This window comes from Eutrema salsugineum, unplaced genomic scaffold (genome assembly GCF_000478725.1).
Source record: "Eutrema salsugineum unplaced genomic scaffold, Eutsalg1_0 scaffold_6, whole genome shotgun sequence".
Lineage (NCBI taxonomy): Eukaryota > Viridiplantae > Streptophyta > Magnoliopsida > Brassicales > Brassicaceae > Eutrema > Eutrema salsugineum.
In genome coordinates, this window is record NW_006256547.1 from 2,063,028 (window position 1) to 2,089,255 (window position 26,228).

The 26,228-nt window shown below is 35.9% G+C and overlaps 4 protein-coding genes, 1 long non-coding RNA gene and 1 pseudogene across 7 annotated transcripts; 3 read left to right on the plus strand and 3 right to left on the minus strand.

Annotated features, from left to right (window-relative positions):
• Positions 1-9,340: 9,340 nt before the first annotated feature.
• LOC112083368 lies at positions 9,341-12,445 on the minus strand (annotated as a pseudogene).
• A 227-nt stretch (positions 12,446-12,672) lies between these two features.
• On the plus strand, positions 12,673-13,985 carry LOC112083545. Of its 2 annotated transcripts, none has more exons than XR_002897683.1 (3): positions 12,673-13,005; positions 13,414-13,638; positions 13,710-13,985. It is a non-coding gene; the product is annotated as an uncharacterized LOC112083545 (long non-coding RNA). The 2 variants fall into 2 exon arrangements; XR_002897684.1 differs by having other exon boundaries at positions 13,414-13,605.
• Positions 13,986-14,116: 131 nt separating this feature from the next.
• Positions 14,117-20,435, minus strand: LOC18012524 (structural maintenance of chromosomes protein 2-1). Its single transcript, XM_006394339.2, has 20 exons — positions 20,062-20,435; positions 19,160-19,840; positions 18,911-19,054; positions 18,530-18,820; positions 18,267-18,452; positions 18,017-18,181; positions 17,876-17,935; positions 17,649-17,711; positions 17,228-17,319; positions 17,000-17,096; positions 16,673-16,789; positions 16,336-16,554; positions 16,040-16,180; positions 15,792-15,959; positions 15,537-15,721; positions 15,319-15,412; positions 15,153-15,241; positions 14,799-15,024; positions 14,542-14,616; positions 14,117-14,430 (listed from the first exon to the last, which is right to left on the minus strand). The coding sequence occupies exons 1-20, from the start codon at positions 20,377-20,379 to the stop codon at positions 14,317-14,319; spliced, it is 3,525 nt and encodes a 1,174-aa protein (XP_006394401.1). The 5' UTR covers positions 20,380-20,435; the 3' UTR covers positions 14,117-14,316.
• A 495-nt stretch (positions 20,436-20,930) lies between these two features.
• Positions 20,931-22,135, minus strand: LOC18012808 (40S ribosomal protein S20-2). Of its 2 annotated transcripts, none has more exons than XM_006394340.2 (4): positions 22,081-22,135; positions 21,847-21,986; positions 21,477-21,590; positions 20,931-21,291 (listed from the first exon to the last, which is right to left on the minus strand). In XM_006394340.2, the coding sequence occupies exons 2-4, from the start codon at positions 21,956-21,958 to the stop codon at positions 21,149-21,151; spliced, it is 369 nt and encodes a 122-aa protein (XP_006394402.1). In that variant the 5' UTR covers positions 21,959-21,986; positions 22,081-22,135; the 3' UTR covers positions 20,931-21,148. The 2 variants fall into 2 exon arrangements, with proteins under 2 accessions (XP_006394402.1, XP_024007511.1); XM_024151743.1 differs by having other exon boundaries at positions 21,847-22,003; positions 22,081-22,134.
• A 181-nt stretch (positions 22,136-22,316) lies between these two features.
• On the plus strand, positions 22,317-22,945 carry LOC18012932. Its single transcript, XM_024151037.1, has one exon. The coding sequence runs from the start codon at positions 22,337-22,339 to the stop codon at positions 22,943-22,945; it is 609 nt and encodes a 202-aa protein (XP_024006805.1). The 5' UTR covers positions 22,317-22,336.
• Positions 22,946-23,658: 713 nt separating this feature from the next.
• Positions 23,659-25,989, plus strand: LOC18012933 (BAG family molecular chaperone regulator 7). The gene is made up of 3 exons (XM_006394342.2): positions 23,659-24,655; positions 24,978-25,268; positions 25,504-25,989. The coding sequence occupies exons 1-3, from the start codon at positions 23,792-23,794 to the stop codon at positions 25,705-25,707; spliced, it is 1,359 nt and encodes a 452-aa protein (XP_006394404.1). The 5' UTR covers positions 23,659-23,791; the 3' UTR covers positions 25,708-25,989.
• The last annotated feature ends 239 nt before the right edge of the window (positions 25,990-26,228 follow it).

Below are 26,228 nucleotides of genomic sequence, written 5' to 3' on the forward strand. Positions count from 1 at the left end.
CTTTGTACACATACCTTATTGTCAGGCGTATTTTCTTTCTCTCGCTGCACAACCGTCTCGAGTCGGAATCGCTTTCTTGATGAACGCCACCTCGGTAATGGAATCAGATTGGGATTGGGGTGGTTCTCTCTGACCCCAAATCTCTCTCCAAACATCGGTACAGACTCGTACGCCGCTATGAGATATGCATGCACAAATCCATGAATGAAGTAAGTAGCTCCATCTAAGCACACAGCTTTAATGGATTCAACTAATTTTTTAAAAGCCCAACGACCCCACGGATAACTCTCGAATGCATCTTCATCCAACACTAGTTTTGCGCAGTTCAACGGGATTCGGCTATTCCGGTTGAGGCCAAAGATTCCGACATGCAGGAGTTGGAGCTTTGCCACCATTTTCTTCTTCTCTTCACTCCATGTGTGGCAGCGACTGATGACATCATTCAGCTCTTCCCAATTAGGACCGTCAAAGGTTTTGACGCCCAACTCAGCCCAAAACTCAGTGTGATCGATGTCCCAACCATCTTCCACAATTGGATCACAGTTGAATCCCGTAATTTCACCAAACTCGTGCAACGAAAATCTCACTGGTCTACCACCAATCAATGACCAAACCTCATTCTTCCTGTCCACACACAATTGGTTGGATATGAACTGATGCACCATGTTCGCACTCCAAACGTAATACTTCGCTGCAAGCTTGAAAATAGCTCCTATAGCACAAGTGTTCATGAGATCATTGTACACTTCATCACCAATAGCGTCCTTCAACTTCGCGAATTCAGTCAGGTGGGCGCCATAATTGAAGCTATGCTCCTGCAAAGGTGACTTTCCTGGCTGAAACATTCTTGGGGGATATTCATTCGAATCGCTGGAAGAAGCCATCTGCAAAAAATAAATTTTTTTAAATTAAGTCTATCATACAATTTCAAATAAGTCTATCATATACATCAACATATCTATCATACATACCATATACACCACAAAAAAATCTATCACATACTTAAAGTAAACAAGTCATCTTAAGACCAATATGAAACAACTCTACCATTCGGTTTTAAAAAACACGAAACAACTCTACCATTAGGTTTTGACAAACACGAAACAACTTTACCATTGGGTTTTAAGAAACACGAAACATGAAACAACTCTACCATTCATTTATATCATATACATCAACATATCTATCATACATACCATATACACCACAAAAAAGTCTATCACATACTTAAAGTAAACAAGTCATCTTAAGACCAATATGAAACAACTCTACCATTCGGTTTTAACAAACACGAAACAACTCTACCATTGGGTTTTAACAAACACGAAACATGAAACAACTCTATCATTCATTTATATCAACGAACCTCAGAAAATCAGAAAAACTCCCATACGTGATACAATACAAGTCTATCATATACAACAATAAGTCTATCATATTCAACGATACAAGTCTATCAAATATAATATATATACCAGATACTTCAAAACTAGTCTACCAAACCCCATCACTTAAGATATATCACCTAAGTTTATGAAAACTCACCTGCAATCCTTCGACAATCCGCCGTTGGAACCACCGCGGAAAAACTGTTTCTTGCAACACCAAAAACAATTAGGGTTACAGATTTCCTCACCGCCGTTGGTCCGTTCTCGCCTGTATGCTCTCGCCAAAAGCCGCAAAGACGGAGAACAGTGACAGATGCGAAGACCGCAAAAGGAAATAACAAAATACAAATGAAAAGGAAAAGAACGACTTACTGGAGATGACGAAACACCGGTAAGAACACCGGAGGAATGCAGACAAACTAAAACACCGTGGATCTGAAGAATCTTCGTCGTCGTCGTCGTCGTCGAAGAAGGAGGAGGGGGAGAGAATCGAAATCGCCACTAGGGTTTACTCGGGGGAGGGAAATAAACTAAAATGACCCTTTATTTTCCCTCCATCAATTAAATTCCCTTATATTTTTGAATGTTTTGTATTTTTTTGTATAATTGTGTATATATATATTTATGTATATATTGTATATCTGTGTATAATTATGTATTTACGAAATTTTAAAAAATTCAACAAAAACAGTTTTTTTTATGTAAGAGACCTTGCTGTCTTTTCTATGCAGGTAAGGTTAGTGTAGCAAAAATGTAAGGAGGCTAGGTTACATGAACAAACTGAGCACTTTGTAAAGTCATTTTAGTCAATCTTCTCCAAACAAAATTAATTGTCTGGGATTGATCAGGTTTATTCGTGTTGGTTAGTTGGGAAATCAAATTTCAGAATGGATTCCTCTTTCTGATTCGGCTCAGAATAGTCTGAGATGGTCTGTTCATCTACGAAGAAGTCTGTGATTGATCATAATGGATTTGTATATGGAGTTAGACGAAGAGAGGAGTGCCTCAGCGGTGGCAGCAAACAACGCGATGGCTATGATCACGAGGCTTCAAGCCGAGAAAGCTGCGGTTCAAGAAGCTTTGAAAGTATCAGAGAATGATGGATGAGCAAGCGGGTTAAGAATCTTTTTAATGTTTTGCGGTAATGTTTTCTACTTATGGACCTGTGTTATCAAGGTAGTTCTTGTTTGTTCTTAATTTGAAATGCATATGGCGAGTAGGGTGTATGATGACGAAGAAGAATGGTTTCGATCCATATTTTATGATTCAAAGAAAGAAGATGCCATCCAGAACCAGTATGAGTTCTTCGTCCAGCGTATGGGAGGCCTTCCTTTGTATTCTCAAAGGAAAGGTTAGCCTTTTCTTAACATTTATAGATTCTTCTCCCTTAGTATGTGTTCTTATATACAGATATGTGTGAATTCCTTCCTTCATCTGTTGTTTGCATGATTGGTTCCATGTTTTATATGCTTGACTGAGAAACCGGACATTAATTCATTGTTTTATGTTCATTTTCTTACGCTTTGGTGAACCATTAGCGAGGCATGTTTAGTACAGACATGTACCGCACTTGTATATGTATGATTGCATAACCATAGACATTAGAATACATATCTGCACCAATGTGAGGTGGGTTTGACTTAAGTATGACTTAGGCATCTCCCAAAACTCTTGCTTACTTTGTGTGGCTATTGATCTTTCTGTGGAGGTCATCCTGCTTTGATTGGACGTCACCGTCCATTTTTCAGTGACCCATGAAGCTGCAGAGATATGGATTGCTGAGTGAAGAAGAAGAATAAGAAGGCGGCCAAGGAGGAGAAGCAGAAGAGTTTCTTGACGAAGAAGGCGATGAAACCAAACAAGTCTCGGATTTGCCTGTTTGTTCTTCAAATCACGAAGGAGATTTGGCTAAAGCCAACAATGATGGGGATCATAGAGGAAGAAAAAGGTCAACCAAACAAGTTTCGAATTTTTTTCGCTTTTGTTACAGAAAATGGAAGTAGAAAAGCTGTATTAGTGAAAGAGATTTCAGAAATTACAGAGACTATGCATCTGTAAATTTTTTTTTTAAAACACCTCACTTTAAGCATTTACAATTGGAGGATGAAAACTTTAAAAAAACTTAGAAGGATGCTTAAGCAAAAATATATCCAAAAAATAATATAAAAATGGTTAAGCATCCTTTAGAGGTGCTAACCATTGGAGATGCTCTTACTAACCAAATTACATATGAATTAAGCGTTGACAATTAAATGAATTGTCTAATCTCTATAATGGACAAAACTTATATATTTAAATAGATAAATTAAATGCAATGGCGGTTCTTGTAGTATTTTACAACAGAAGACAGTCATGTTCCTGCTTTTCTAGTGCACCGCCAAAAGATTTCACAAATCTCTTTCCATGTGATTTTTTATTTTCTTAAGTCATTTGATATTTTGCAGTCCTATTATCTTTGCTTTGCTAACTAGAATTAAATGTCAACTACCCCTTACTGCCGGTTTAACTTAATCAGTTTTTTCATCAACATTTTGACTTTTCAAATATATAACTCATAAACTATATCTACGATTTATTTTCCCACAAAAACTATTATATAACATGAAAAATCCCCTACCAAATTATGACTTCGTTCCAAATCAACACAAAAACAAAGATAAAGATTTAAATGTCTCCGAAATAAGTCCCCAAAATAAATGTTCGAAATCTATATCACCACAAAATAAAAGATTGAAACCTAAATCTCCATAGAATTTGGTTTTCATTGGTTTACCAGTTTACCAATCAAGTGTTAACCATTTAGATTTATTACTAAACCGAAATCATTCTTGATTATATCCCGACCCAAAAAACCAACCCCACCCAAAAACGAATCGAATAAAAAACCGACCCAACTCTTCATCTTCTTCTTCCCCGATCTGTTTTTAATTGTCCAAAACATTTATCTGATCCTAACAACTTTTCACCTAAACTAAATCCAGATTTTGAAACCTATATGAACTAAATCCAGATTTTGAAACCAACAAACATCCCCGAGAGAAATTGAAAAAAGAGGGAGGAAGAAGAATGAAGCCAGGAGGAGAGAAAAATATTTCTCTAGAAGAATACGTTGATTTCTTCAACTTTGGAAAGTCCAACTCAATCAGGTTTCTGATTAGGTTTCCCGTCTGATACATCTGATTCTCTTCCTCAGTTTCAAACCTCCCACTTGTGCTTTTTTTATTTGTTTTCTCTGTGATTTTCTTAATTCGGTTTTTCTATTGTTTTTTTTCTCCTACATCGATAGGCTTTTACATTTTACCAGAAAGCTCTAGGTTAAGCCATGGACGCACTGGATCTAGTAGATCTCTCTCTCGACTCTCGCTCAACGCTGAATCAAAGCAGCGTCCTTCATTAGCTTCCCAAACTCTCTACAAAGTGATAACCGACATCCAAGCTCTCAAATGGCAGGATCTCTGTCTCACCTCACATTATCAAAATCTGAGATTTATGTTTTTTTTGGTTAATATATAGATTGGTGATTTGTTCCACCAATAGATTAATGAATATTGTGATTCATATTTAATCTGCAAGTGAATGCAATGTGGTGGTTGTTGGAATTGGCGTTATTTAAGCTTGAATGGAATGCAAAGAATTTGAAAAACAATCGGGTGAAGAAGGAAAATCGGGTTGGATCGTGTCATTTACGGGTTGGCTTTATCGGTTTAAGATCAGGATTCATCGGATTACACTTTGTTTGTAAACAATAACGGATTAAATTGGTTCATGGAGATATAAATTTAAAACTTTTGATTCAGAGAGATATAGATTTGGAAGTTTGTTTTTGTGTGAATTTGGAACAAGGTTATAATTTGGTGGGAATCTGATGTTATATGATAGTTTTTGTGGAGAAATAGATTGTCAACCCTATCTATTATGACATAAACCATAACTCATAAATTCTAAACCTTATATATACTACAATGCTCAAACCTTAAACCCTTAGCAAACCTTATCCTATTAAGAACCTATCTCATGAAATTTTGAGTTATGAAATAACAACTACCAACACATATAATCACATGAATTCTAGTATATATATAAAATGAAACTGTAAACCGCAAGAAAAACGGATCAAGTCATCTAATTGCAAACAAGTAAGAGTTGTAAATCGGACAACAAAATTAAGCCGATAGCTTGGACTAGTTTAGGGCATCTCCAACCCACCTCTATTTTAGAGGTGAAAATAGAGATTATACTCCAACCCACTTCTATTTTCATCTCTAAAATAGAGATTGTTATATTTTCCTCTATAATAGAGGTGAACTTTTTTATTTGTAAAATAATCTTTTAACTTTTAAATCTTTCTATTTATGCAAAAATATAATTTTTTATGAATATAAATGTGATAATTTTGGTTATAATTTAAAAAAATTACTTCTAGTATTATTATAATTTGTTGAAACTTATGATTTTTTTTTAAAATGTGTTTTTTTTTAAATTTATGAATTTTTACTTCTAACATTATTATAATATGTTAAAATTTTCATAAAAAAGTAACATAAGTGGGATTAATTTAAAAAATTTAGTAGTCAAAGATTAGTATTACTATAATTTATGAAAACTTTTATAAAAATTAAAATAAAAGATTAATTCATAAATTTTATTTATCAAAGTTAGTATTATTATAATTTATGTAAGTTTTTTGTAAAAAAAATTAAGTGGAGTCAATTCATAAATTTTATTAATAAAAAGTGTTAAGAACAAATAGCAAAAAAAATATATTAAGAATATTTTTTTTAGAGGGAAAAATAGAGATAACCATTGGAGAGAAATGTACCTCTATTTTGGAGACAAATGTATCTCTATATTAAGAATATTTCTTTTTAAAGGAAAAATAGAAGCAACTATTAGAGATGGTCTTAGTTAATTAAAAGTTAAAACTTCAAACCGAGAATAAACTAGAAGATAAATTAAAAATAAAAAGATTTAGGCTGATGTGAAATCGGTAAATTAAATCCAAATCCCTAGGGGAATATCAGAGATATATCTAAATCCTAGTTAATATATGCCAATTCCATCGCTGAGTATATATCAAAACAAATATAGATTCCCGTAAACTCTAGAAGTTTTGTGTCGTTTTTGCAGGAGGATCGCGAGATGGCGAGATTGGAAGTCGTCGTGTTATCTTACTTGTTTTTCCTTCAAGCACTCTTTTGCATCTACGTAATCGTTGAGCGCTGGACAAGAAAAAAATTAAAAGACGAAGATATCGAGCTTGGAGATATTGATGGTTTCCGTTGTTACAACTGTTGTCGCCTCTGTCATGAAGATATCAGAGATTTTTCTGACATTATTCGTCTATCAAAGTGCCACCGCATTCGATCAAGATTACCCCAACTCAAAGATTTACTACATGATAAATAGAGACTTATTTTTGGTAACTTAAATTTGTGTGTTGCGCACTCCACTTTTTCAATTCAATAAGTAACTAATCTTTTTATAATATGTCTTGCACTTTTTTTTTTTGGTTTGGTAGAACATAATAAACTGAACCGTATTAGAAGAAGTAATAGAGATCAATAGAAAGGATGAACATATATTAATGTATCCTCCGCCTAAATTCCACTCTGCTCTCATTCCTGGTACTCTCGCTCAGTTACTCCTGTCTCAGTTTTCAAAAATTCATTATTTTATTAACCGCTAATTAAAGAGACTTAAAAAATATATAAAAAAAGGTGAGTGAGATCTATGCATCGAAATTTTTCTTTCTCAGAATCGGAATATCGTCGTGGGCTTGGTGAAGGGGTTAGGATAAATAGTTGTTACGTCATAATATCTTCAATGATTTCCTGATATGTAAGTTGCACATATATATATATATATATACAGTAGAAACTCTATAAATTAATACTCGATAAATTAATAAACTCTATAAATTAATAAATTTTTATAATCCCGAGTTGGGACAGTTCAAAATATAACTCGATTCGTTAAGATAATAAGATAATAATTTAGCAAAACTTCTATGTAAATATATGGTCCCATTAATATCATAAATTAATAATTACCATAAATAAATTTTGATATAAACATATAAATAAAATAATTTATTAAAATATAAGTTTAGTGATGTTTTTATTTATTTTAACTTTAAATTTTCTTAGAAATCATCTTTAATATTAGAAATAATTATTTAAAGATTATAATTTTTTTAAAAAAATTCTTTCAAAATTGATAAAAAATAGAAAATATTTCTTTCTTTCTTTAAAATCTATAAATTAATAACTTTATAAATTAATAAAATATCAAAATCCCAACATTATTAATTTATAAAGTTTTTACTGTATATATATATATATATATAAATTTGCCGGATATAATTATCGGGCTTACTTCAATATCTGAGTATTTGACCATAGGAATCTCTTAGAGTCTTAGTCATCGTCGTCGATGCATTCAATTAATGGTTATGTAACTCTTACATATTGTATTTCTTATATATCTTTTTTTTTTCTTATATTTCTTATATATCTATTTCTTCTTCTCGCAGAAAAAAAAAATCTATTTCTTCTCTCTCTCTTTTCTTATTTATTTTTAAATCAAATACATTTCCTACTTCGAAAACCCTAGCTGGAGAAGAAGGGTTTTTATTGGTTTAGGGTGTTTTGGTCTTTTGTATTATTCCTTCTTAATTTAATACTTATCGGTCGTATTAAATTCTAAAATCATTAGGTTTTCATGTTTATCTTGGAATGTCCTTGCCTATATAAAGGACTCAAACCTAGACGACACAGAGAAAAGTATTTTCATTAAAATTCAGAGTTTATCTTTTTCTTTGTGACGTATACATATCTTAGGTTATGGCGTTGACGTTGGAAGTGTTGAAGTTTGCCTATTTGATGATTGGCGTTCCATTGTTCTTTCTCCTCTGCGGGCTATGGTTACTTATAGACGAACGACGCGAGATCCAAACATCATTGGCCTGCATAAACGGCGGCAACCTCTGTCCTGCCTATCATAGGGATCTCAAGAAACTCGAAAAGGCACTTGATATGTCCAAGTGCGACCATATTAGAACCATCTTTACCAGTTTTAAGGACGACCTATAGATGCCTAAATTTATTTCCACAATTTTTTTTAAATTTCTTTTTTTAAATTTCTTTTTTTTTAAGACTTTGTTGATTGCTTTGTCTATTTTTTTTTTTTTTAGAGTTTTTCTTGTCTTTGGTCTTCACTCTTCAGTTTTATTTTTATAAAGAAATTGCTAGTTTCTTTTATTTTAAATTTAGGTAGTATCTATTATTTTTTTAGAAGTTAATAGTATCTTTTATTTTGTATTGTTCGATTAGTCACACTTTTGATTTGTTCTGTGTGAAGAGAAGGATTTAAGAGAGGATCGTCAATTATTGTCTTTGTTTGCTTTAATGGTTCAATCTGGAAGATTTTTATTAAATTGTGCTAAACTGGGTTTGTTGAAAATGGTTAACCACAATCAGATTTACAAAAAAAGAAGAAAACCTTAACCAATTTTTTTTTCAAGAATCTCTACTCAGTTGATCGAAAAAAACAATGAAAATTTTCAAGAATCTCTACTGGGCTTGAAAAAGAGACTGGTATCTGTATATCAGTCTCATCTTGTCTTTTGTCTTAGTGTGTTGTGTTTTATCAGTTTATGTAATCCCTCTGTGTTCCAAACTTGACTCTGTTTTTTCAAATTGGTTTATGTTTTGACTCTGAATCTGTCATTGTTTTGGTTCGTCTTCTATCTCGGTTTCCTGAAACGACGCGTACAATCTAACGAAACTCGTGTTTTTTTTGTGTGTGCGTTCAACATAACCATAACTAGAGACAATTATAAAGTTTATGTTAATATATTTCATGAAACTATAACGGTTGACGCAAGAAAAAAAACTACAAAAAGTCAGCAAAATAAATAAACAATATTCGTATAAAATTATAATCAGTAATCGTTACCTTATATGTCTGATGTAATCAATAAGTATGAGCCTTCTATATAGGCGTTCAGATTTGCACACACGTTTGAGGATTGGAGAAGAAGAGGAAGAAGCATTCATCGAAGCCATTGTCGCTTGCTCTTCCGAGAGATGATGAAATGTTTAATTCGAAGAATTATCTGATGGATCTTTGTTAAATTCTTGGCTCATGATTAGCTGAGAAGCAACAAACTTTTCAAGAGTTTGCCAATCCATCACTTGATCATTATGACCATCATTGAGTAGTAATCCTGTTTGATGGTCTTGATAATCAACACTACTTGTGTTCATCATAATCATATGATCATCTTCATGATTGGTGATAACATGACCATGATGATCTCCCTCATCATCTCGTTTCATTGATGTGGTTGGTGTTGCGTTGATAGTGCTTAGTACGACACCATAAGGGTCATTATCATTGTGATGCAATGATGATAATGAAGATGATGATGATCCTTGAAACATTCTTGGACTCTCTAGATCAGGAAGGTGATAGTAATTACCATTAGCCACATCCATTTGTTGCGCAAACCAATTAGATTCTTGGCCTGACGATGATCCCATCAGTGTTCTGGGATTGTTGCAATTCATCGTTGTTAGTTTCTTCTTGGAAGCTCGACAAAACCACCCATCCTTCCTCATGAGGTGGTCCATTTTCATCGGTCTCAAGACGATATTCATGCATTATCCAATCGGATTTCTGACCATTAGGGGCCCTACCTTTGTAAAACACAAGAGTCTTCCTCATTCCGACGAGCTCTTGCTTCGAGTAAATGGCCTTGTCTCGACCTGTTGCTTTCCAAAATCCCGAGCCGGTTGCTCTATTGGTTCGTGTCCCTGTTGGATAATTCTTGTCCTTGTGGCCAAAGAACTATATATTCAAAATTTCGACTACAAGACATGAATTAATTAATCTAACATATAAGGAACACTTTTTTCTTCTTATAACAATTTTTTTGTTTTGTTTCTTATAGTATAAGATTAGAAGCATCTGAACCTTGACTAGTACTATATATTATGATTTAACAAATTAATGTTGGAATGCATACACACCTTGGATGTCCCATGGCTCCATTTTGTAGATACCAACATCTTTGATAACATCAGCTTGCATTCCCGGGAATGCTACTTAATTTCTTTTTGAGATAATAGTCAACGAAATCCTCATGTTGGACGGAATCGATAACCGGGAGGAATGTTTGAAAGACTTTCCCTTTGATTTTTGTATATATTTTCTGCAATGTGGCATTTGTAACTAGTTTATCATCGGTAAATAGAAAGATATGTATGTAAATAGTTTAACAAAAAAAAAAAAGATATGTATATAAATAATGTGAAATCAAGTATCAAGCAAGTCTACATATATAGAGATGTACCTTTTCCACACACGTAATTATGGTTATTTGGTTAAAGGATATATTTGATCCATTTCATTTTGAACGAAACATACGTTTAAGCACTCGTAATATCTCTAACGAAACCAAATTGCGAAATTACTCACAGTAAAAAAAAAAAAACAATAATCATAATATGCATGGTTTCAATTAAAATAGTAATTAACTTTCCATAATCTGCGTGAATCACCTATACTTCCTATCTTTTTATTTTTTCCCATTTTTGACTATTAATAGATGGAAAATTATGAAAAAGGAGAAAACATATATTGAATAACACTTTTAAAAAAAAATCTTCTTACGTGAAGTAAGTTAACATACTTTCTTTCTTTTTTTTTGGTTTAAATTAACATACTTTCTTTTCTTTTGGTGTAAATAAGTTAACATAATTTCGATCAAAGAAGAAGGAACAACAATGTCGTCGTCTCGTCTTTTACACAAGAAAAAAAAAGAAGAAATAGTTGTACTTGTAACCTAAGATCTCGTGTCCGAATGTGAAACTTTGTGAATCAATTTGAGTGTTTGTAACATCTCGAAAATAATAAATAACATATAATTCTATCTACTAAAATAAACTTTTTTATATATAATGGGCATACTACTGAAATAAACTTAGGTGAATCTTCTTCTTATATATACAACATTCATAATGAACATTCGATTTCTTGTTTTTCTCTTGTTTCCTCGTAGATTTGGAAAAAGAGACAAAAAGCGTTTTGTCTTGTTTATGTCGAGATCATGAAAGACTTCGAGTAAACAGAGACAAAAACTCTAATGATGCAAAAGGAAATGTGTTTTTTATTTGATGTAATTTTTTTTCCATAGTTTACTAACAGAAGATTCTATTTGGATTTTGGGGGTCTTCAATTATACTAAGCTATCGCTGTCTTCCTCTCTCTACTTGAAGTGTTGCATAAGTTTTTACCTTTTTGTGGTTCCGGTGATAGTGAGACATACCGTTCTTTAATAAAACAAAGTGCACACGTTATTTATTATCTCATACGTTATGTTTTAAAAGATCAAAACCAACATATTTATAAATAGACGTAATTTAAACAATTATACAAAAAAATAGTTCAAACATCTTCACAATCTAAAGAATCATTTCAAGAAGAATATAAAGAATCATTTCAAACATCTTCACAATCAAGAATATTACAAAGAATCATATTCTAAAGAAGAATCATTTCAAACATCTTCACAATCAAGAATATTACAAAGAATCATAATCGAAATATCGGTCAAAGCTGTTTGACCGGAAATTGCAGACACAACAGTTAACCATATCACAATTTTGGTGCTTTTACTTGGCCCAGTGCTCAGAATTAGAGCTATCGCAGTAAGTAGACCTGTAAGCAAGATCAAAGAGCAGATTCGAACAAGCTGATGACTGATGAGGCACAAGCAAACCTACAAAAAGCGGTGTTGCACCTCCCATTACGAAATAGATGGCGGAAAGAAGAGACTGAGCGCAACAGTGTCTCCATCTCAAATTCTTTGAGGAGAGGGCGACGAAATTACTCAACATAAATCCATACGTTGCGGCAACAAATAACCAAACAGCTGTCCACGCCGGATTGTTATTCTGTAGTGTTAGCGATGTGGGCACGGCGATTACGCCGGCGATGAAACTCTGGTATATCGGAATGTATGGCCCAGCCTCCGCTCTTTCGGAGTCCGCCATTAATTTGAGTCGCGAAGATGATTCTATTTCTGTTTTGAAGAAACGATTTATAACTAATTAGGTTTAGTCTGTTTTGAAGTAATGGGCTTAGACCATGTTTACTGGATCTTTAGTGGATTTCTATTGAATTAATGGGCTAGCATTAAATCAAAAATGGTTTATTTGAGGAGAAACGATCCGTAATTAAGGACTTAGGATCGTTTCTCATTGGGTACGTGGCACGAATTTGTTGGCTGCGAAATTAATTGGGAGAGAAAAAAATTTTTGTTCGATCAAACTGTCTTTCTTCGTATTCTCCGACTCTCCTCAATCTCTCCGTCGACTTCTTCTTCTCCGATTTTCTGTTCTTCCGATCTTCTTCGACTTCTCCGATATATCTTCTTCTCCATCGCCTTCTCCGTCACCACGAGCACTGTCTGCCAGAGCATTTGCTTCTCCGTCGCCTTCTCTGTCGGTCGCCTTCTCCGTCGGATCGTCCATTGAACAACAGCCTGCTACTCCGGCGGAATTAAGGTGAATACGGAGTATAGAACTTGGGTGATCGCGCATAGTCCGTACAGGTTGGTGCTCTCTTTTTAAGATCGTTTTCCTCAACACTGTTTTGATTTCTCCGGGAATGGTCTTAGCTAATTTCACATGTTGATATCGATTTCTTCTAAGTCTGTTCGATTTCGTTTGCTCAACTGAAATACATTTCGTTTGGTTAGACAAATTAGTGTAGACGATGATTAGAGGATTCTCTTTGAGCATATACAGATTATGTAGCTAATCAGCTTGTTTTTGTTAAGTCTTGGTAATGTGTGATCTTTTTGTATATTGTGAGTTGTGACTAAGGTTTTACACCAATTTGTCTTTTGTTCATCTGCTCTGATGAACTAAACATAAACATCTGTGTAAACGTCTGTTTCATGAGCTGGTTTTCTAGTTTTTGACCGTCTAGGTATGTGTTGATCTGTCTCGTGTTTCAGGTTGAATATGATCCAGGTAAAGAGATATTGTACAGAGCAGTGTAAGTCTTCTTTTTCTCTTTGGCTTAAGCAGCATCTCCAGAATTTGCAGAAAGACCGAGTCTTTACCATTACTTTGGACGATCATTTACTGTTAGCTATGTGTGTTTTAACCAGTGAAATTCTCCAACCAAACTACTGATTTTGGACAAGGTTTAAATGAGTTTTCTTTAACACCTAAGAAAGGTTCTTTCTTACTTACTGGAATCTCTGTTTTACTAAATCCAATACTGAGGTGAAGTTTTATAATTGTGTAGAAAAAGGATTCTCAACAGTAGTCGTAGACATAGAAGCTGAAGTAACGGATGCAGACGACTTCGACCGAGCAAAAGTGATTTTGTAGAGACAACAAACTTGTGCAAAGAGGTCGTTTTGGGATATAGAAGTAATATATAGAAATGCACATCTATATGTATATATATATATATATCACATTTTATCTTTGTTAGGAATGATTGTTTGCTGTTTAAAGTATAGTAGGCTCCCATGTACGCCTGTTTTATTCGTCTTATATAACTTAATTCCCCCCTAAGCTTGAGATAATGTTTTGTACATTCCTCTGTTTTTTACAATTATGTTTTATCATAAATCAATTTTTTTTTAAAGAACCCATATAGATTTCTCCCAATAAACCTAAAAAAAACACAAATGTCTTAGTAAATTTCTTAAATTAAGTTTAATATTTAAATATTCATTAAGAGACATTTATGGGTTTCTCCCAATAAACATGCTCTTAGTAACACTTTTGATTTGTTCTGTGTGAAGAAAAGGGGTTAAGAGAGGATCGTCAATTGTGCTTTGTTTGGTTTAATGGTTCAATCTGGAAGGAGTCTCATCTCTCAAATCTTGAGGTATAAGAGCAGATCACTTTTGCTTTGTTACTGTCCTCTGGACTGTTGAAACTCCATCAACGAACTTTGTCCGGAAAAGAACATTGGCATTGTTGAACATTCCTTCTTTCAGCGAAACCACGATAAACTGTTCAAGATTTGAGTTTCAAAAGCAGAGATGGTTTAGAGACCAAAACTGGAATTTAAGTAAACAACATACAGAGTAAGGAAGGAAGGCTTGAGAGATGGAGATTTTGACCTGAGAGTGAGGGAAATGAGCTTTTATCATCCTTCCTATGTTCTGCGTGTGACTGAGATCAAGAGCTGCATCAACCTGACCAATTCAAAAATCATGAGTTTGTTTCCCTTTTCACGCATTGATTATTATGCGAATCAGTGTCCCACAACAGAAACGTAACCAAAACGCTTTAGATCATCTGAATCTTCTTCCAATCATGGGAATTTAAAATATCAATTGGGAACTGAGAAGTCTGAAATTAAAAAACAGAGATGTACCTCGTCTAATATATATAGAGGAGCCGGTTTGAAGAGAAGCAATGCCAAGATTAGAGATAGGGCAAGAAGAGATCTTTGCCCTCCGCTGAGTTCTGATAAAGACTGCTTCCAAACTTTTCCAAAGGCAACACGCACTTCAAGACCATCAAGGAAGCTACCGCCTTCAGGAGGTTCAAGTTTTGCCATGGTGCCGGGTAGTAGAGTTGAAAAGATTGATCCGAAATCCCTAAACATAGAGATTTAACGTAACTAAATATCAGGAGGGAGATGAAGTAGACAATGAGCCTGATAATAAGCAAAGACAACAGAAAGGGACATAACAGACTCATTGTTGGAGAAAAGAAGGAAACTTACTGGTTAACTTTAACCCATGTGACTTTCAGGGTTTCTTTTTTCTTCTCATCGAGCTCTTCAATCACTTTCGTAATTTTGGATTTGTCATTCTAATGATAAAAATTTCCATTAGCGGTTGCACACCAAGCTATTGAATACATCAGGCCTTAAGCACTCGGTAACTAACCTCGATTGTAATTTTCTTCGATATCAGAGCATTGTATTCATCTTCTGCTTTCTCAAACATAGCCATAACTTTTTTGTTCACTCTTTTTTCCAAACTTCATGAGGGAAATGAATCAGCAGGGAAAAAAGAAGATTGCAAATTACTATTAGTGTTGCACTTCAAGAATGTGAAGATAATATAGGTTGCAAAAAGATAAATGTTAAAACTCGTACACATACCTTGATTGATCTGACTGGAGCTTATCAAGTTTTTCTCTTGCTACATACGGATCGCAAGATTCAAAATCATAATCTGTCCCTCCTTTTCCAAAAAATTGCTTTTCGGATGCTATCCATGTATGCTTCTCAACAAGTTTGTCGACTTTCACTGAGCAATCCTTGTGATCCGTCTCCATTCTTAATACCTATAAATAATTTCGAGAGAGTTCTCATGGAAAGTACATTCCTTGACATAAGACGAAATAGGAAAGATACCTCATTTTCCAGCTTCTTTTTTTCAAGCTTCAGGTCACTAAGCTTCTGCAGAGAATTTTCCTGGTTGGTGACAAAACCACTTATCTGTGTATCGCATTCCTTCATCTTTGCATGTATCAAGTTGAGCTCGGCAAGAGACTCGTCATGAATCTTCTGTAAGACATCAACCTGCAGAGAAATCATATCTTAACATGATATATTTCTTCATTTTCAACAAATCTCACCAAGAGTAGCAAAACTACAGTCACCTTGGCCCGCTGCTCGTCTACTTCCGAATTCAGAGTGGTAATTTGGCTTTTCAACGAAGCTAACTGGCTCTCCAAGGACGATTGTTCCTGAATCATCGCTTCTTCCTCCATCACAAGCTTCTCTTTTTCATTTTCATGACTCTGTCAACATGAAGAACCATAGAGAACGTTACAGAGAAATTTGAAAGGGTAAACGAAGGCGTTTCCATGATAATCTGGATAACCAGGACAAGAAAAGAAAATAGGATTGGAAAAGTTAATGGCGTACAAGTACCCGACTAGAAGATCTAGAATACCTTTAAATCTTTGGAAGCTGCCTGCATCTGAGCTTTGATGGTCTTAATATTTTTCTCCAATTCCTTGAGCCGTCCCTCTCTGCTTTTGTCATGGTCTTTGATGGATTTCTCTAATGTGGAGACAGCATCAACACATTTCTTGTAAGAAAGTTCCTTCTCTTTGATTTGGGATGTCGCTTCTTCAAGCTCTACTTCAAGTTTTTTTACTGCTTCGCCAAGCTATTTTATAAAAGGTAGGCGGGATCGAAAGTGTAAATATGTGCCTCAAGTACCAAGAAAAGGCAATATGAAACTGACAATATAGCTCCAGATATAAATAGAAGATGGAGGTATAAACCTTGTGATGCTCATTCTGTTCAGCCCTATTCAGAAATAAGGACAATTCATACGTTTTTAGCTCCAACTGTGCTTTAACATCTGTGAATTTCTTTTGCAGAGGCTGAAGCTCTTTGATCTGAGATGTCAAGCAAAACAAGCAGATTACGTTTAAAATACTGAAGCACTTTATTACTGTGACACGAGGAGCCTAAAGAAAGCAATCAGAGAGCATTACTAAGCTACTGCCTCATACAGTTTCTTTGTGAATTCGAAATATGCCTAGAACGCCTGTTAAGTTCCAAAGTGTATTTAGTTCTATCGCGGAAGAATAGCATAAGGGATTTACCTGCGCTTCAATGTCAGCCAACCTTTTCTGGTGTCCTTGTAATTCTGATTCGGCCTCTGCCAGGTCATGAAGTTGCCTGAGGAGATCACCTCCACCCCTAAGGAAAAGGAACGAATATGAACAAAGTGCTTTTATCCCTGAGTTTTAGGCATTTCTGAACCACATCCGCAAGAAATCAAGACGTTGACTTTGAGAATAGATCTAAGCGTCCAAGAAAGAAAGACATACTTGCGACTCCCACCAGTGAGAAGACCACTTGGCTGGAAAATATCACCTTCAAGTGTGACACTTGGAGTCCGAATATCACGATTAAAAGCAACCTGCAGAAGAAAATGAGGGGCATGGCAAAGGCTGAACTCTAGCGCAAGTATGAATAAGCAATAAAATAAATCTAAAGAGGGAACTTGGTGTTTGAATTTTTGACATGAATCATGTATTTCATTTTAATGATCAGAGATAGCTATATACCGAAGGCACAGGTGAAAATGCATATAAGATTACTAGAAAAATAGCTTAGACAGTCAAAATACATCTACACACTACATTTTCCACGTAGAATCAAAGTATAAGTTAACATCATCTCACAAGAGAGAAAAGCAGAAGCTTCTGCAACACCACATATAATACTAAATGCTTGGGAGAGACTTACTTCCTTTGCTGCATCAGCAGTTTTGCAAACAAAAGTGGAGCCGAAAACAAACTCCATGGCATTCTGCAAAAGACCATGATTCAAACGAAAATGAACTTGAACTTGAAATACACCACTTAGAGCTCAAGAATGAGATGAAAAATTATCAGCGAATGCATATTATGATGTTCTTGAAAATAACTGGAGGATTATGTATGAGGGTCTTGTTACTATACACAGGCGGATACCTTTAATTCCTCACTATAACCGACTAAAGAAAGAGCCAGTTCTGCATTATCCTTTCCAACCTGAAAATAAATAGAAGATATGCAATGAACAAGAAAACAAAGTTATGAAATTTGAAAATACCAAATAAAAGCTCCACATACCAATCTAGAAGTCGCTTGTTGCACTCTAGGCTGAACAACGTGAGATTGAATTTTGTTCAGCGGTATAATTGTAACTCTTCTCCGAAGAGCACCGTTTTGAAGGAGCTGTTTTCCAGTATCTTCTGAGTCTACAACGACATTATACAATTTCCCACCAGCAGTGACCTAGGAAAAAAAAAAAAGCAAAGTGACTTTAGACAATTAATATTCAACAATGTGTATTGTGTAATGGGAAAGATACGCAGTTTACCTCCAATGCTGTCATTGAGTTCTTATCTTTTACTTTTATTAGTTTCGCGACCACACCTTTCACCTTTGATCGGTCGAAATTTCTCACAGGATCGCGGTATGTAAACTGAACATTTGCTAATTGAGCTGATAAGCCACGCACTTTACCTTCCAGCCTTTGCACAACTTCAAGTTCAGATCCGCGGTCCTAGACGAATATTCCAGTTAGAGATTTATACTATATATATAAAAGTAGATAAAATCAACTAAGGTGACCATACTAACCTTCTCCAAAGCTTCCATTTGACCCTCTTGATAAGGAATAGATTCAAGTGCCTTTTGTACACGTTCCACATCAGTTTTTCTAGAACCAAGTTCATTTTCCACTTCAACGGCTTCATCCTGTTTTGACATTAACTGAGACTTTCTCTCATTTAGCTCCTTCTCGCAGTGTCCTATTTTGGTTTTCAGCTGTTTCAACTCTGTTCCTGCTGTCCCGACAGCAATCTTTGCATCCCGTAGTTGATCTTCTAGACATTTCTCTTCATCTCCGCTACTCTTACCAGCTAGTACACCCTAATTATCAAGGGACATTAATCCAATGAACATAAGACAAATGATTACTATTTGGCAAGAAATAAAGATTTATTTTTTTAGTGGTACTACCTGGTGTTCCTTTTCACAATCTTCCAACGTGTTAGAAAGTTCCTGGACTCTTCGTTTTAGGTCTGCCGCTCCTTCCTCAGACTCCTTCACAGCAGATGCTCTCTCTTTTACGGATTTTTTCAAATCTTCTATATTATGAACCATCTAGCAACACCAAATATAAAGTTGTACATGTCAGAAATAACTAAGAATCGGTAAAAGTTCTGACAATAACAAAAAAAAAAAAAACATTGTAGTCCTCTCTCTAACCTTTTCAGCATTCTCTTTTTCTCCACGAAGGGTGTCCTCCTTATTATTAAGTTTAGATGATTCCCGTGTCATTTCTTGAGACAGGGAATCCACTTTCTCTGACAGACTTTTAACTTCTCCTCCCATGCTGGCTTCCTTTGCCCGAGTCAAAGCTTTTATTTGTTTCTCAATTTCCTGTATTTCTGCCTGTGTCTTTTCTGTTTCCTCGCCAATGTTAGTGAGTTTCGCCTTCATTTCTTCAACCCCATGAACAGCGCTGTCCCTTATTTTCTCTGCTTGAACATATTCAAAGGCAATACAGAACCTCTTTAGTCGATCCAGTTCTGCATTGCCGTTAGCCCACTGCATGTATTGCGCTTTTTCTCTCCTAAGTTTCTCTAAAGCCGGCAATATCTCATGATCTAGAAGCTTGTTTATCTCATCAACCTTGGTTTGCTTTTTTTCAAGCGTTTTCAGTGCAGCCTCTTTCTTGTTTTCATACATTCTTGTTCCAGCAGCTTCCTCAAGCATGGATAGGATCTCGGGAGGTTTCATGTTTAAGACTTTGGTGATTCGCCCTTGCATGATGAGAAAGTGGGGATTGTTGACATTAAGCTGCACCGAGTGGAAAAGATTCTGGACTTGACTTGGCTGTGCAAGCTTCCCATTAATTAAATACTTGTTCCGACCACCAACTACAATCTTCCAAACCAAAAGGATACAACGAAAAAAGTTACAGCGAGCAAATGAAAGAGCCATTTCACAATAGCTTTAGCGTTATAGGTAAAATCCACAAATTTTCCACAAAAATTCAAATTCAAGCAAATTTTTACAAACCCATGTAATTGCAGAGTGTGATAAAACTATCAAATTCAAAGCTATTGGAAGATCAGTGGAGCGAAAGAAGGAACAAGGAACCTTACTTGTCTGGTGACAGTAATCTCGGAATGTTCCTCGTAGCCGAGAGGGCTCCTGTTTCTGTCGGAATTGTCAAAGGTGACAGACACAGTGGCCTTGGTAATCCCAGCTTGGCCTTGCTTGTAAACGAGCTCCTGCAGATTAGCAGCACGAACCTGCTGAAGATTGGTGATACCCAGAACGAAACATATGGAATCGAGGATGTTTGATTTCCCCGATCCATTTAGACCCGTTATCGCGTTGAAATGCGGATCGAAACCAGACACCACCGTCCTTGTTGCGTATGATTTGAAACCCTCCAAACATATCTCTTTTATGTGCATCTTCCTTCTTCTTCCCCAAATTTCCCACTCACAGGAAAAAAGCGATAAAACCCTAGAAAGAAAAAAGCGAGAAGATGAGAACCCAGAAACCGGATGGAATTTAGCAGAGCTTAATTTGGAACCGTTGCAAGAGACGCAGAGAAGAATCTGAATCAATTTCCTTTTCCTCTCTGAAGTCAATTTCCTTACCCTTTTCTTTTTTTTTAATGGAATTTTGAAACGAGTGCATTTGGATTTGTGAGAGCAAAAAGAGCGGGAAACTGAAATTTGGAAGCAATTCGGAAACACTCCAGACCATTCAGAAGGTTATCTTCACTTGAAGTGATACCAGAATCGTATGAAGAAATGTTGTAATTTGGGTCACAGAGTATGACGAGTTGGTCACTACAATGTTCTAATCAAATTTCCAATTAATTCGTTATGGCATGTTAATTATTTCACAAATGTATGCTGAAACCAGAATTATTATGCTAATAGATGTCGTTATAAGTGCTTTGCTTAACAAAGTCTCAAGATAGATCTATTATTTTTTGGCGCCAATATAACATCACGAATCTATGTAATTATGATCTCAATCTTGGTAGATGTAAATGAAAACTCGACCGACAAAATCTCCTCAACTAAGAAAAAACAAGAGCTAAAGTTTCACTACAACAAAAACATTGGTTTCCCAAATCAACTGGAGAGACAGGAGTGTAGGCTCTACCCGAGGAACAAAGAGATTGTTTCTTGCAGAGGTTCCAGAAAAAAAAAAAGAAGAAACAGATATCTAAGAGTCGGCGATGGTGACCTCCACCTCAACACCAGGTTCAATGGTGATGGAAGTGATTTGCTTGACAACATCAGGTGAGCTGAAAAGATCAATCACTCGCTTGTGGACCCTCAGTTCAAATCTGTCCCATGTGTTGGTTCCTGTTACAAAACCATAGAATTTCAGGCATGTCAAGAAACCAAAGAATTGAGCTTAATCACATGTTACAAGGCCTAAATCACTATTCTAATCACACTAACAAAAGATCATAGAAAGTATTTATTGTTTCATAAAATGGAGGAATTAAGGAATGGTTCCCAGGCTCTAAGGCTTTTGTTATATATACCTTCACCACAAGGAGCTTTACGAGTAGTGATCTTAAGAACCTTGGTTGGCATTCTCACTGGTCCCTTGGTTCTGAGTCTTTTGTCTTTGGCTCCACGAACCAAATCACTGCACACTACACAATATTATTTGGACCAATAAGACATCACTGATTCAGTAGTTGACCCAAATCATCAAAAATCTACCTTTTGAATCAAATCGAATAAAGCAACAACCTTTTAGCATTGGTCAAGTTACAATCTCCCACATTTCTTAAAACACTTAAAAGACACTAAGCCCTCGAATTTCTCTATAAATCAAACATACTAAACAAGACGATAGCTGAATTGACACGATTAGAGCATCAAAAATAAAAGGAAAATAACTAAAACCTTTTTCGAGGTTCTTCACATTCTTTGAGGAGAGAGTAATCCTAATCTTATGAATTTGCTCGAGTGGCTCTTCCAAACCAGCCTTCGTGGGCTTCATTGCTGCATAAGCCATATTTTCAACCTCTTTCTTTCTCCTTCTTCTGTAAAATCACAAAAACTACAAATATATCGATCACACGCACACAATTTTCCGACAAATTTCAGGTAAACATAAAAAATCAAAAGTGAAGAAACCTGTAAGACGACGGCGAGGAAGAAACAGCAATAGCTAAGTTTTAACCTTAAATATGAAGACTCTTGAAATGAAAACCCTAAATATATTTGGGTTTGTGAGGCCCAGTCATTCAAAAGTGATTAAAATGGGCCTGAATGAATTAAGTTCTAGTGAGGCAGTTTTTTTTTTTTTTTTTAGGCAGTTTATATAATACTACGTGTATAGCACATGTAATTCTCATAAACCGTCGCCACTCACTACGAGAAGTTATTTGAAATGTTTAAAATCTTTCGAAAATGGGAGGAAGAAAAGGAAAAAAACAAAAAAAAAATGGTTAAGAAGAGGATAAAGAAGGACTCGGGAAGTCATAGAATCTTGGAGAAGAAACTCAAAGAAATTGAGTGTCTACTACAAGAATTATGTTTCGGCGATGGTGATCTTAATCTGTACCGGAAAATCCAACACCGGTTTATTTTCACGAAGACTCTTTTAAGTGCAGAGATATCGTCGGTTAAGGACGATGAAGAGGAAGAGTTGAATCTTGCATGCATGGCTAAGAGGTTAACCGAACTTGAAGACGCTTTTGACAACATTTTAACTGGTCCAACCAACGAGAGTGGTGGTGTTGATCATGTCAGTGTTGATGAGACCGGTTCGGTTTTCTCTTTTGTCGAATCGTTACCGGAAGAATATCAAGATGCGTCATGGGAGAAGACGGTTGAGGAAGCAGTGGCGGGGAGAGAAACCGGTGAGAACAGTAAGAACCGGTTTAGGTGTTTGGTTAGTTTTTGTATTGTTGGTTTTGTTGCTACCATGGTAAGTTATTTTGGTTATTTTTGTGATCAAATGAATTGCGAGGATACTATCTTCCTCACCCCTACTTAATATTTGTAACAAAACTTTGTTGTTCTCATTGAACTAATTGTTATAGTTATGCGAATAGTTAATTATTTACAACGATTATCATGTAGTGGTCAAATACGTTTTGGGTTTTTACATGATTAATGTTTTTAGAGAGTGTTTCGAATTTTTTTGTTCGTACCTTTTGGCATTTGAGAAACTTTTTTTTGGTTGGTGTGGCTCACGTGGGAAGAGATAGGCCCCATGTGCCATCTTTTACTTGGTTTTGTAATCCCACCGAAAGATTCTCATGTCGCCATAATATTATACCCCAATATTTTATACGTTTCAAGGTCGTTTTCCTTTTTTTTTTTCATTACGCGGTAAAATACGCGGTTATCCTCAGTTATTCATATCATAACCATATAACCGGACTGGTTACCTAAACCAATTTAGACGACGAACAAAGAAGGTTTTAAACAAACTTTATTAGTTTACAAAGTAAACTCATGACGAACTTTACTTGTACAGAGTATTTAACTGCTTAATATGATTAGCTTGAAGATTGAAATTTAAAAGGCATGGAAATGGGCGAACCGGAATTGCGCAATTGAAAATGTCAAAGAAACCCATGAGGCCCACTTGTTTTTGACCGTTCTTGCTCTTTTTTCAATCTCAACTTCGTAAAACTCAAGAATTTGTCTTCTTCTTCATCCTTATTCTGATGTCGAATTAATTCGTGAGCCATTATTATCAATCACTACGAATCAAAAGAGCTTTGTTGCTTTCAGTATTATTACTGTGACACTGTCGAAGCTTTCTCTTTCTGCTTTTAACTCGTGACCTGATTCGCTGAGTTCACGAAGCCCGAGTCAAAAACACTTATCAACGATGAGCTGGATTCGTAGAATCGATCTAATCGATCCGTACACTTGTTCACCTATCGTCGTCAGAGAAACCTCCATCATCGAACCTTCAGCATTGTTATTAGGGTTTCCTTCGTTCATCGACGACGAGGTTGAAGATCTCGGTTTCCCTTTCGGGTTTCCATCCCCTTCCCCGATTGATCTATTCGAAAGCGTGACGGATCTGGTCCAGATTGAGAAATCTCCGTCGTCTTGCAAGTACCAGCTGATTCGCCGGAAGGTGGAGCCGGATTATCCTCTCCGGTATCTCTGCGACCGAGTTTCTGATTTGGAAACTAAGTTTGACCGATTGGTCGGCCCAAAGAGCCGTGATTCTGACCGGAAGTACAAATTGACGAAGGAGATCAAAGGGTCTGGAGAACGGAAGTACAGATGGGAGGCGGAGATTCAGGGGACGCCGGGAAGGAAGTACAAGATGGAGGCGGAGATCGAAGGTTCGGGGGAGAGGAAGTACACGTGGACGACGGAGATCAAAGGCGGGAAGAAGGATGAGGAACGCCGCCTAGTTGCTCTGAAGAAGGCAAAGGCGAAAGCTGATGCTGAGGCTGCTGAAGCGGAGGAGGAGAAGAAGACGAAGAAGAAGAAGAAGAAGAAGAGCTACAATTGGACGACGGAGTTGAAGTCGGAGAGGGAGAACGGAGAGATGTCTCACACTTACACGATCAAGGCTTCCACTGGAGTCGAGAAGGGGAAACACGAGGAGAAGGAGAAGAAGGAGAAAAAGGACAAGAAGAGCAAGAAGAAGGAGAAACCTCGTGTTGTAGTGATAGAGGAGGATGAAGAAGAAGAAGATGAGTCGGAAGAACATCGAGCCATCATTCTCAAGAAGGTATCATCTATTAAAATTTGACTCTTGGGTTTACTCTGCTTATGCATAATGAAATGTGAGGTTAATTAAGAGGTTTGTGAGAACAGTAGCTTAATTTTGGTTGGCTTGATCGAGATTGGTGTGTACAAAAGTTGAACCTTTACGTGCGTGTGTAGTTTTACTAAGCTTATTCAAACCCACAGTTTAGCAATGCATTTACTCTGTTGATCAATTGAAGAATCATTTACAAAATTAGGTCTTTTATTTCTAAAAATGCCATCTTTATAACAAAAAAACTTGATGTACTTACTATGTGTTTCTCTTAATGGTTGTGGATATAAAGGCGTTTTCCAGAAGAAATGGAGCAGTTAGGACCAAGAAGGGGAAGAACAAGGAAATGTCGCCTGAAGATGCGTCTGTGATGATCCAGAGGGCTTTCAGAGCTTATTTGATTCGCCGGTCAAAAGCATTGCGTGCTCTTCGTGATCTAGCTATTGCAAAGACTAAACTGAAGGAGCTGAGAGCTTCATTCCATAACTTCAGCTACCGTCGTCTGATTTCTCGTGATGCCGAGGAGCGTCAGAAATTCTCTGAAAAGATCATTGTACTCCTCCTCACAGTTGATGCCATAGAGGTAATTTCTTGGTGTTGTAAATTCAGAAGAATTTATGGTTGTTTAGTCGCAATTCGGTTATGAAACTCTTAATCTTCCAGTCTTGCTCTTCAATGGGACCAGTTTTGAGCCCTTATCCTAGAGGGAATGCATTTGCTTCTCCAATGCATTGTAGCACAGTTAGAATGATTTTTAAGCTAAAACAGGGTTAAATTATTGAGTGTTAAGAACCATAAGACTTGTGTTTTGGTATCAGGGAGTTGATGTAATGGTCCGAGGAGCAAAGAGATCAATGGTGGATGAGCTGGAAGCAATGTTGGATGTTGTAGACCCGCAACCGCAGGGGAAATCATTGTCGATGAGGAGAAGAACTTTCGATATGCCAGACAGTATGATCCGCAATGAAATTGCTGATGGAGTGACTCAGATTGTGCAGATGCTTGAAACAGAGGAAGAATGATGGAACTATCTGTGCGTGATTCAGAGGCTGTTTTGTTGTGTTTGTGTCTGGGTATAATTCCCTCTTTAGTTGGCTTAGTGTTTTTTGAATGTTTCTAATTATGGAGAAAAAAAATAATGGGGGTGGCTTGAAAAACAGAGTAGTGTCTGTTTATTAGTCTCATCTCTCAAAATGTTGTCTTTTGTCTTCGTGTGTTGTGTTTTATCAGTTTATGTAATCCCTTTGTGTTCCAAACTTGTAGACTCTGTGTTTTCAAATAGTTTATGTTTTGACTCTGCTTGTGACATTGTTTTGATTCTTCTACTGTCTATTCTTGGTTTCTTGAAAAATGAGTACAGTCTTATGAAACTTTGTATGTTCAATAAAACCATAATTTAATATATTTTCATAAAGGGTTTGTTGGGTATATAATAGATATATCCAGTTGAGCAGATAATTACTCAAGTTGACACAGGAAAAAAACTATAAGAGTTACACCATAATAAATAAACAATATTTGTATAAAATTATAATTAGTAATT

What these genes read in the sequence shown, in the direction of transcription:
- LOC18012524 (XM_006394339.2), bottom strand. Translation starts at nt 20,379, where the DNA reads ATGCACATAAAAGAGATATGTTTGGAGGGTTTCAAATCATACGCAACA. An exon ending in CTCCAGTCAGATCAATCAAG is followed by an intron (nt 15,413 to 15,536) that starts GTATGTGTACGA and finishes TCCCTCATGAAG; the next exon opens with TTTGGAAAAAAGAGTGAACA. An exon ending in ACATGGGTTAAAGTTAACCA is followed by an intron (nt 15,025 to 15,152) that starts GTAAGTTTCCTT and finishes CTCTATGTTTAG; the next exon opens with GGATTTCGGATCAATCTTTT.
- LOC18012808 (XM_006394340.2), bottom strand. Translation starts at nt 21,958, where the DNA reads ATGGCTTATGCAGCAATGAAGCCCACGAAGGCTGGTTTGGAAGAGCCA. An exon ending in TGTGAAGAACCTCGAAAAAG is followed by an intron (nt 21,591 to 21,846) that starts GTTTTAGTTATT and finishes AATATTGTGTAG; the next exon opens with TGTGCAGTGATTTGGTTCGT. An exon ending in TAAAGCTCCTTGTGGTGAAG is followed by an intron (nt 21,292 to 21,476) that starts GTATATATAACA and finishes GTTTTGTAACAG; the next exon opens with GAACCAACACATGGGACAGA.
- LOC18012932 (XM_024151037.1), top strand. Translation starts at nt 22,337, where the DNA reads ATGTTTAAAATCTTTCGAAAATGGGAGGAAGAAAAGGAAAAAAACAAA.
- LOC18012933 (XM_006394342.2), top strand. Translation starts at nt 23,792, where the DNA reads ATGAGCTGGATTCGTAGAATCGATCTAATCGATCCGTACACTTGTTCA. An exon ending in GAGCCATCATTCTCAAGAAG is followed by an intron (nt 24,656 to 24,977) that starts GTATCATCTATT and finishes GTGGATATAAAG; the next exon opens with GCGTTTTCCAGAAGAAATGG. An exon ending in TCACAGTTGATGCCATAGAG is followed by an intron (nt 25,269 to 25,503) that starts GTAATTTCTTGG and finishes TTTTGGTATCAG; the next exon opens with GGAGTTGATGTAATGGTCCG.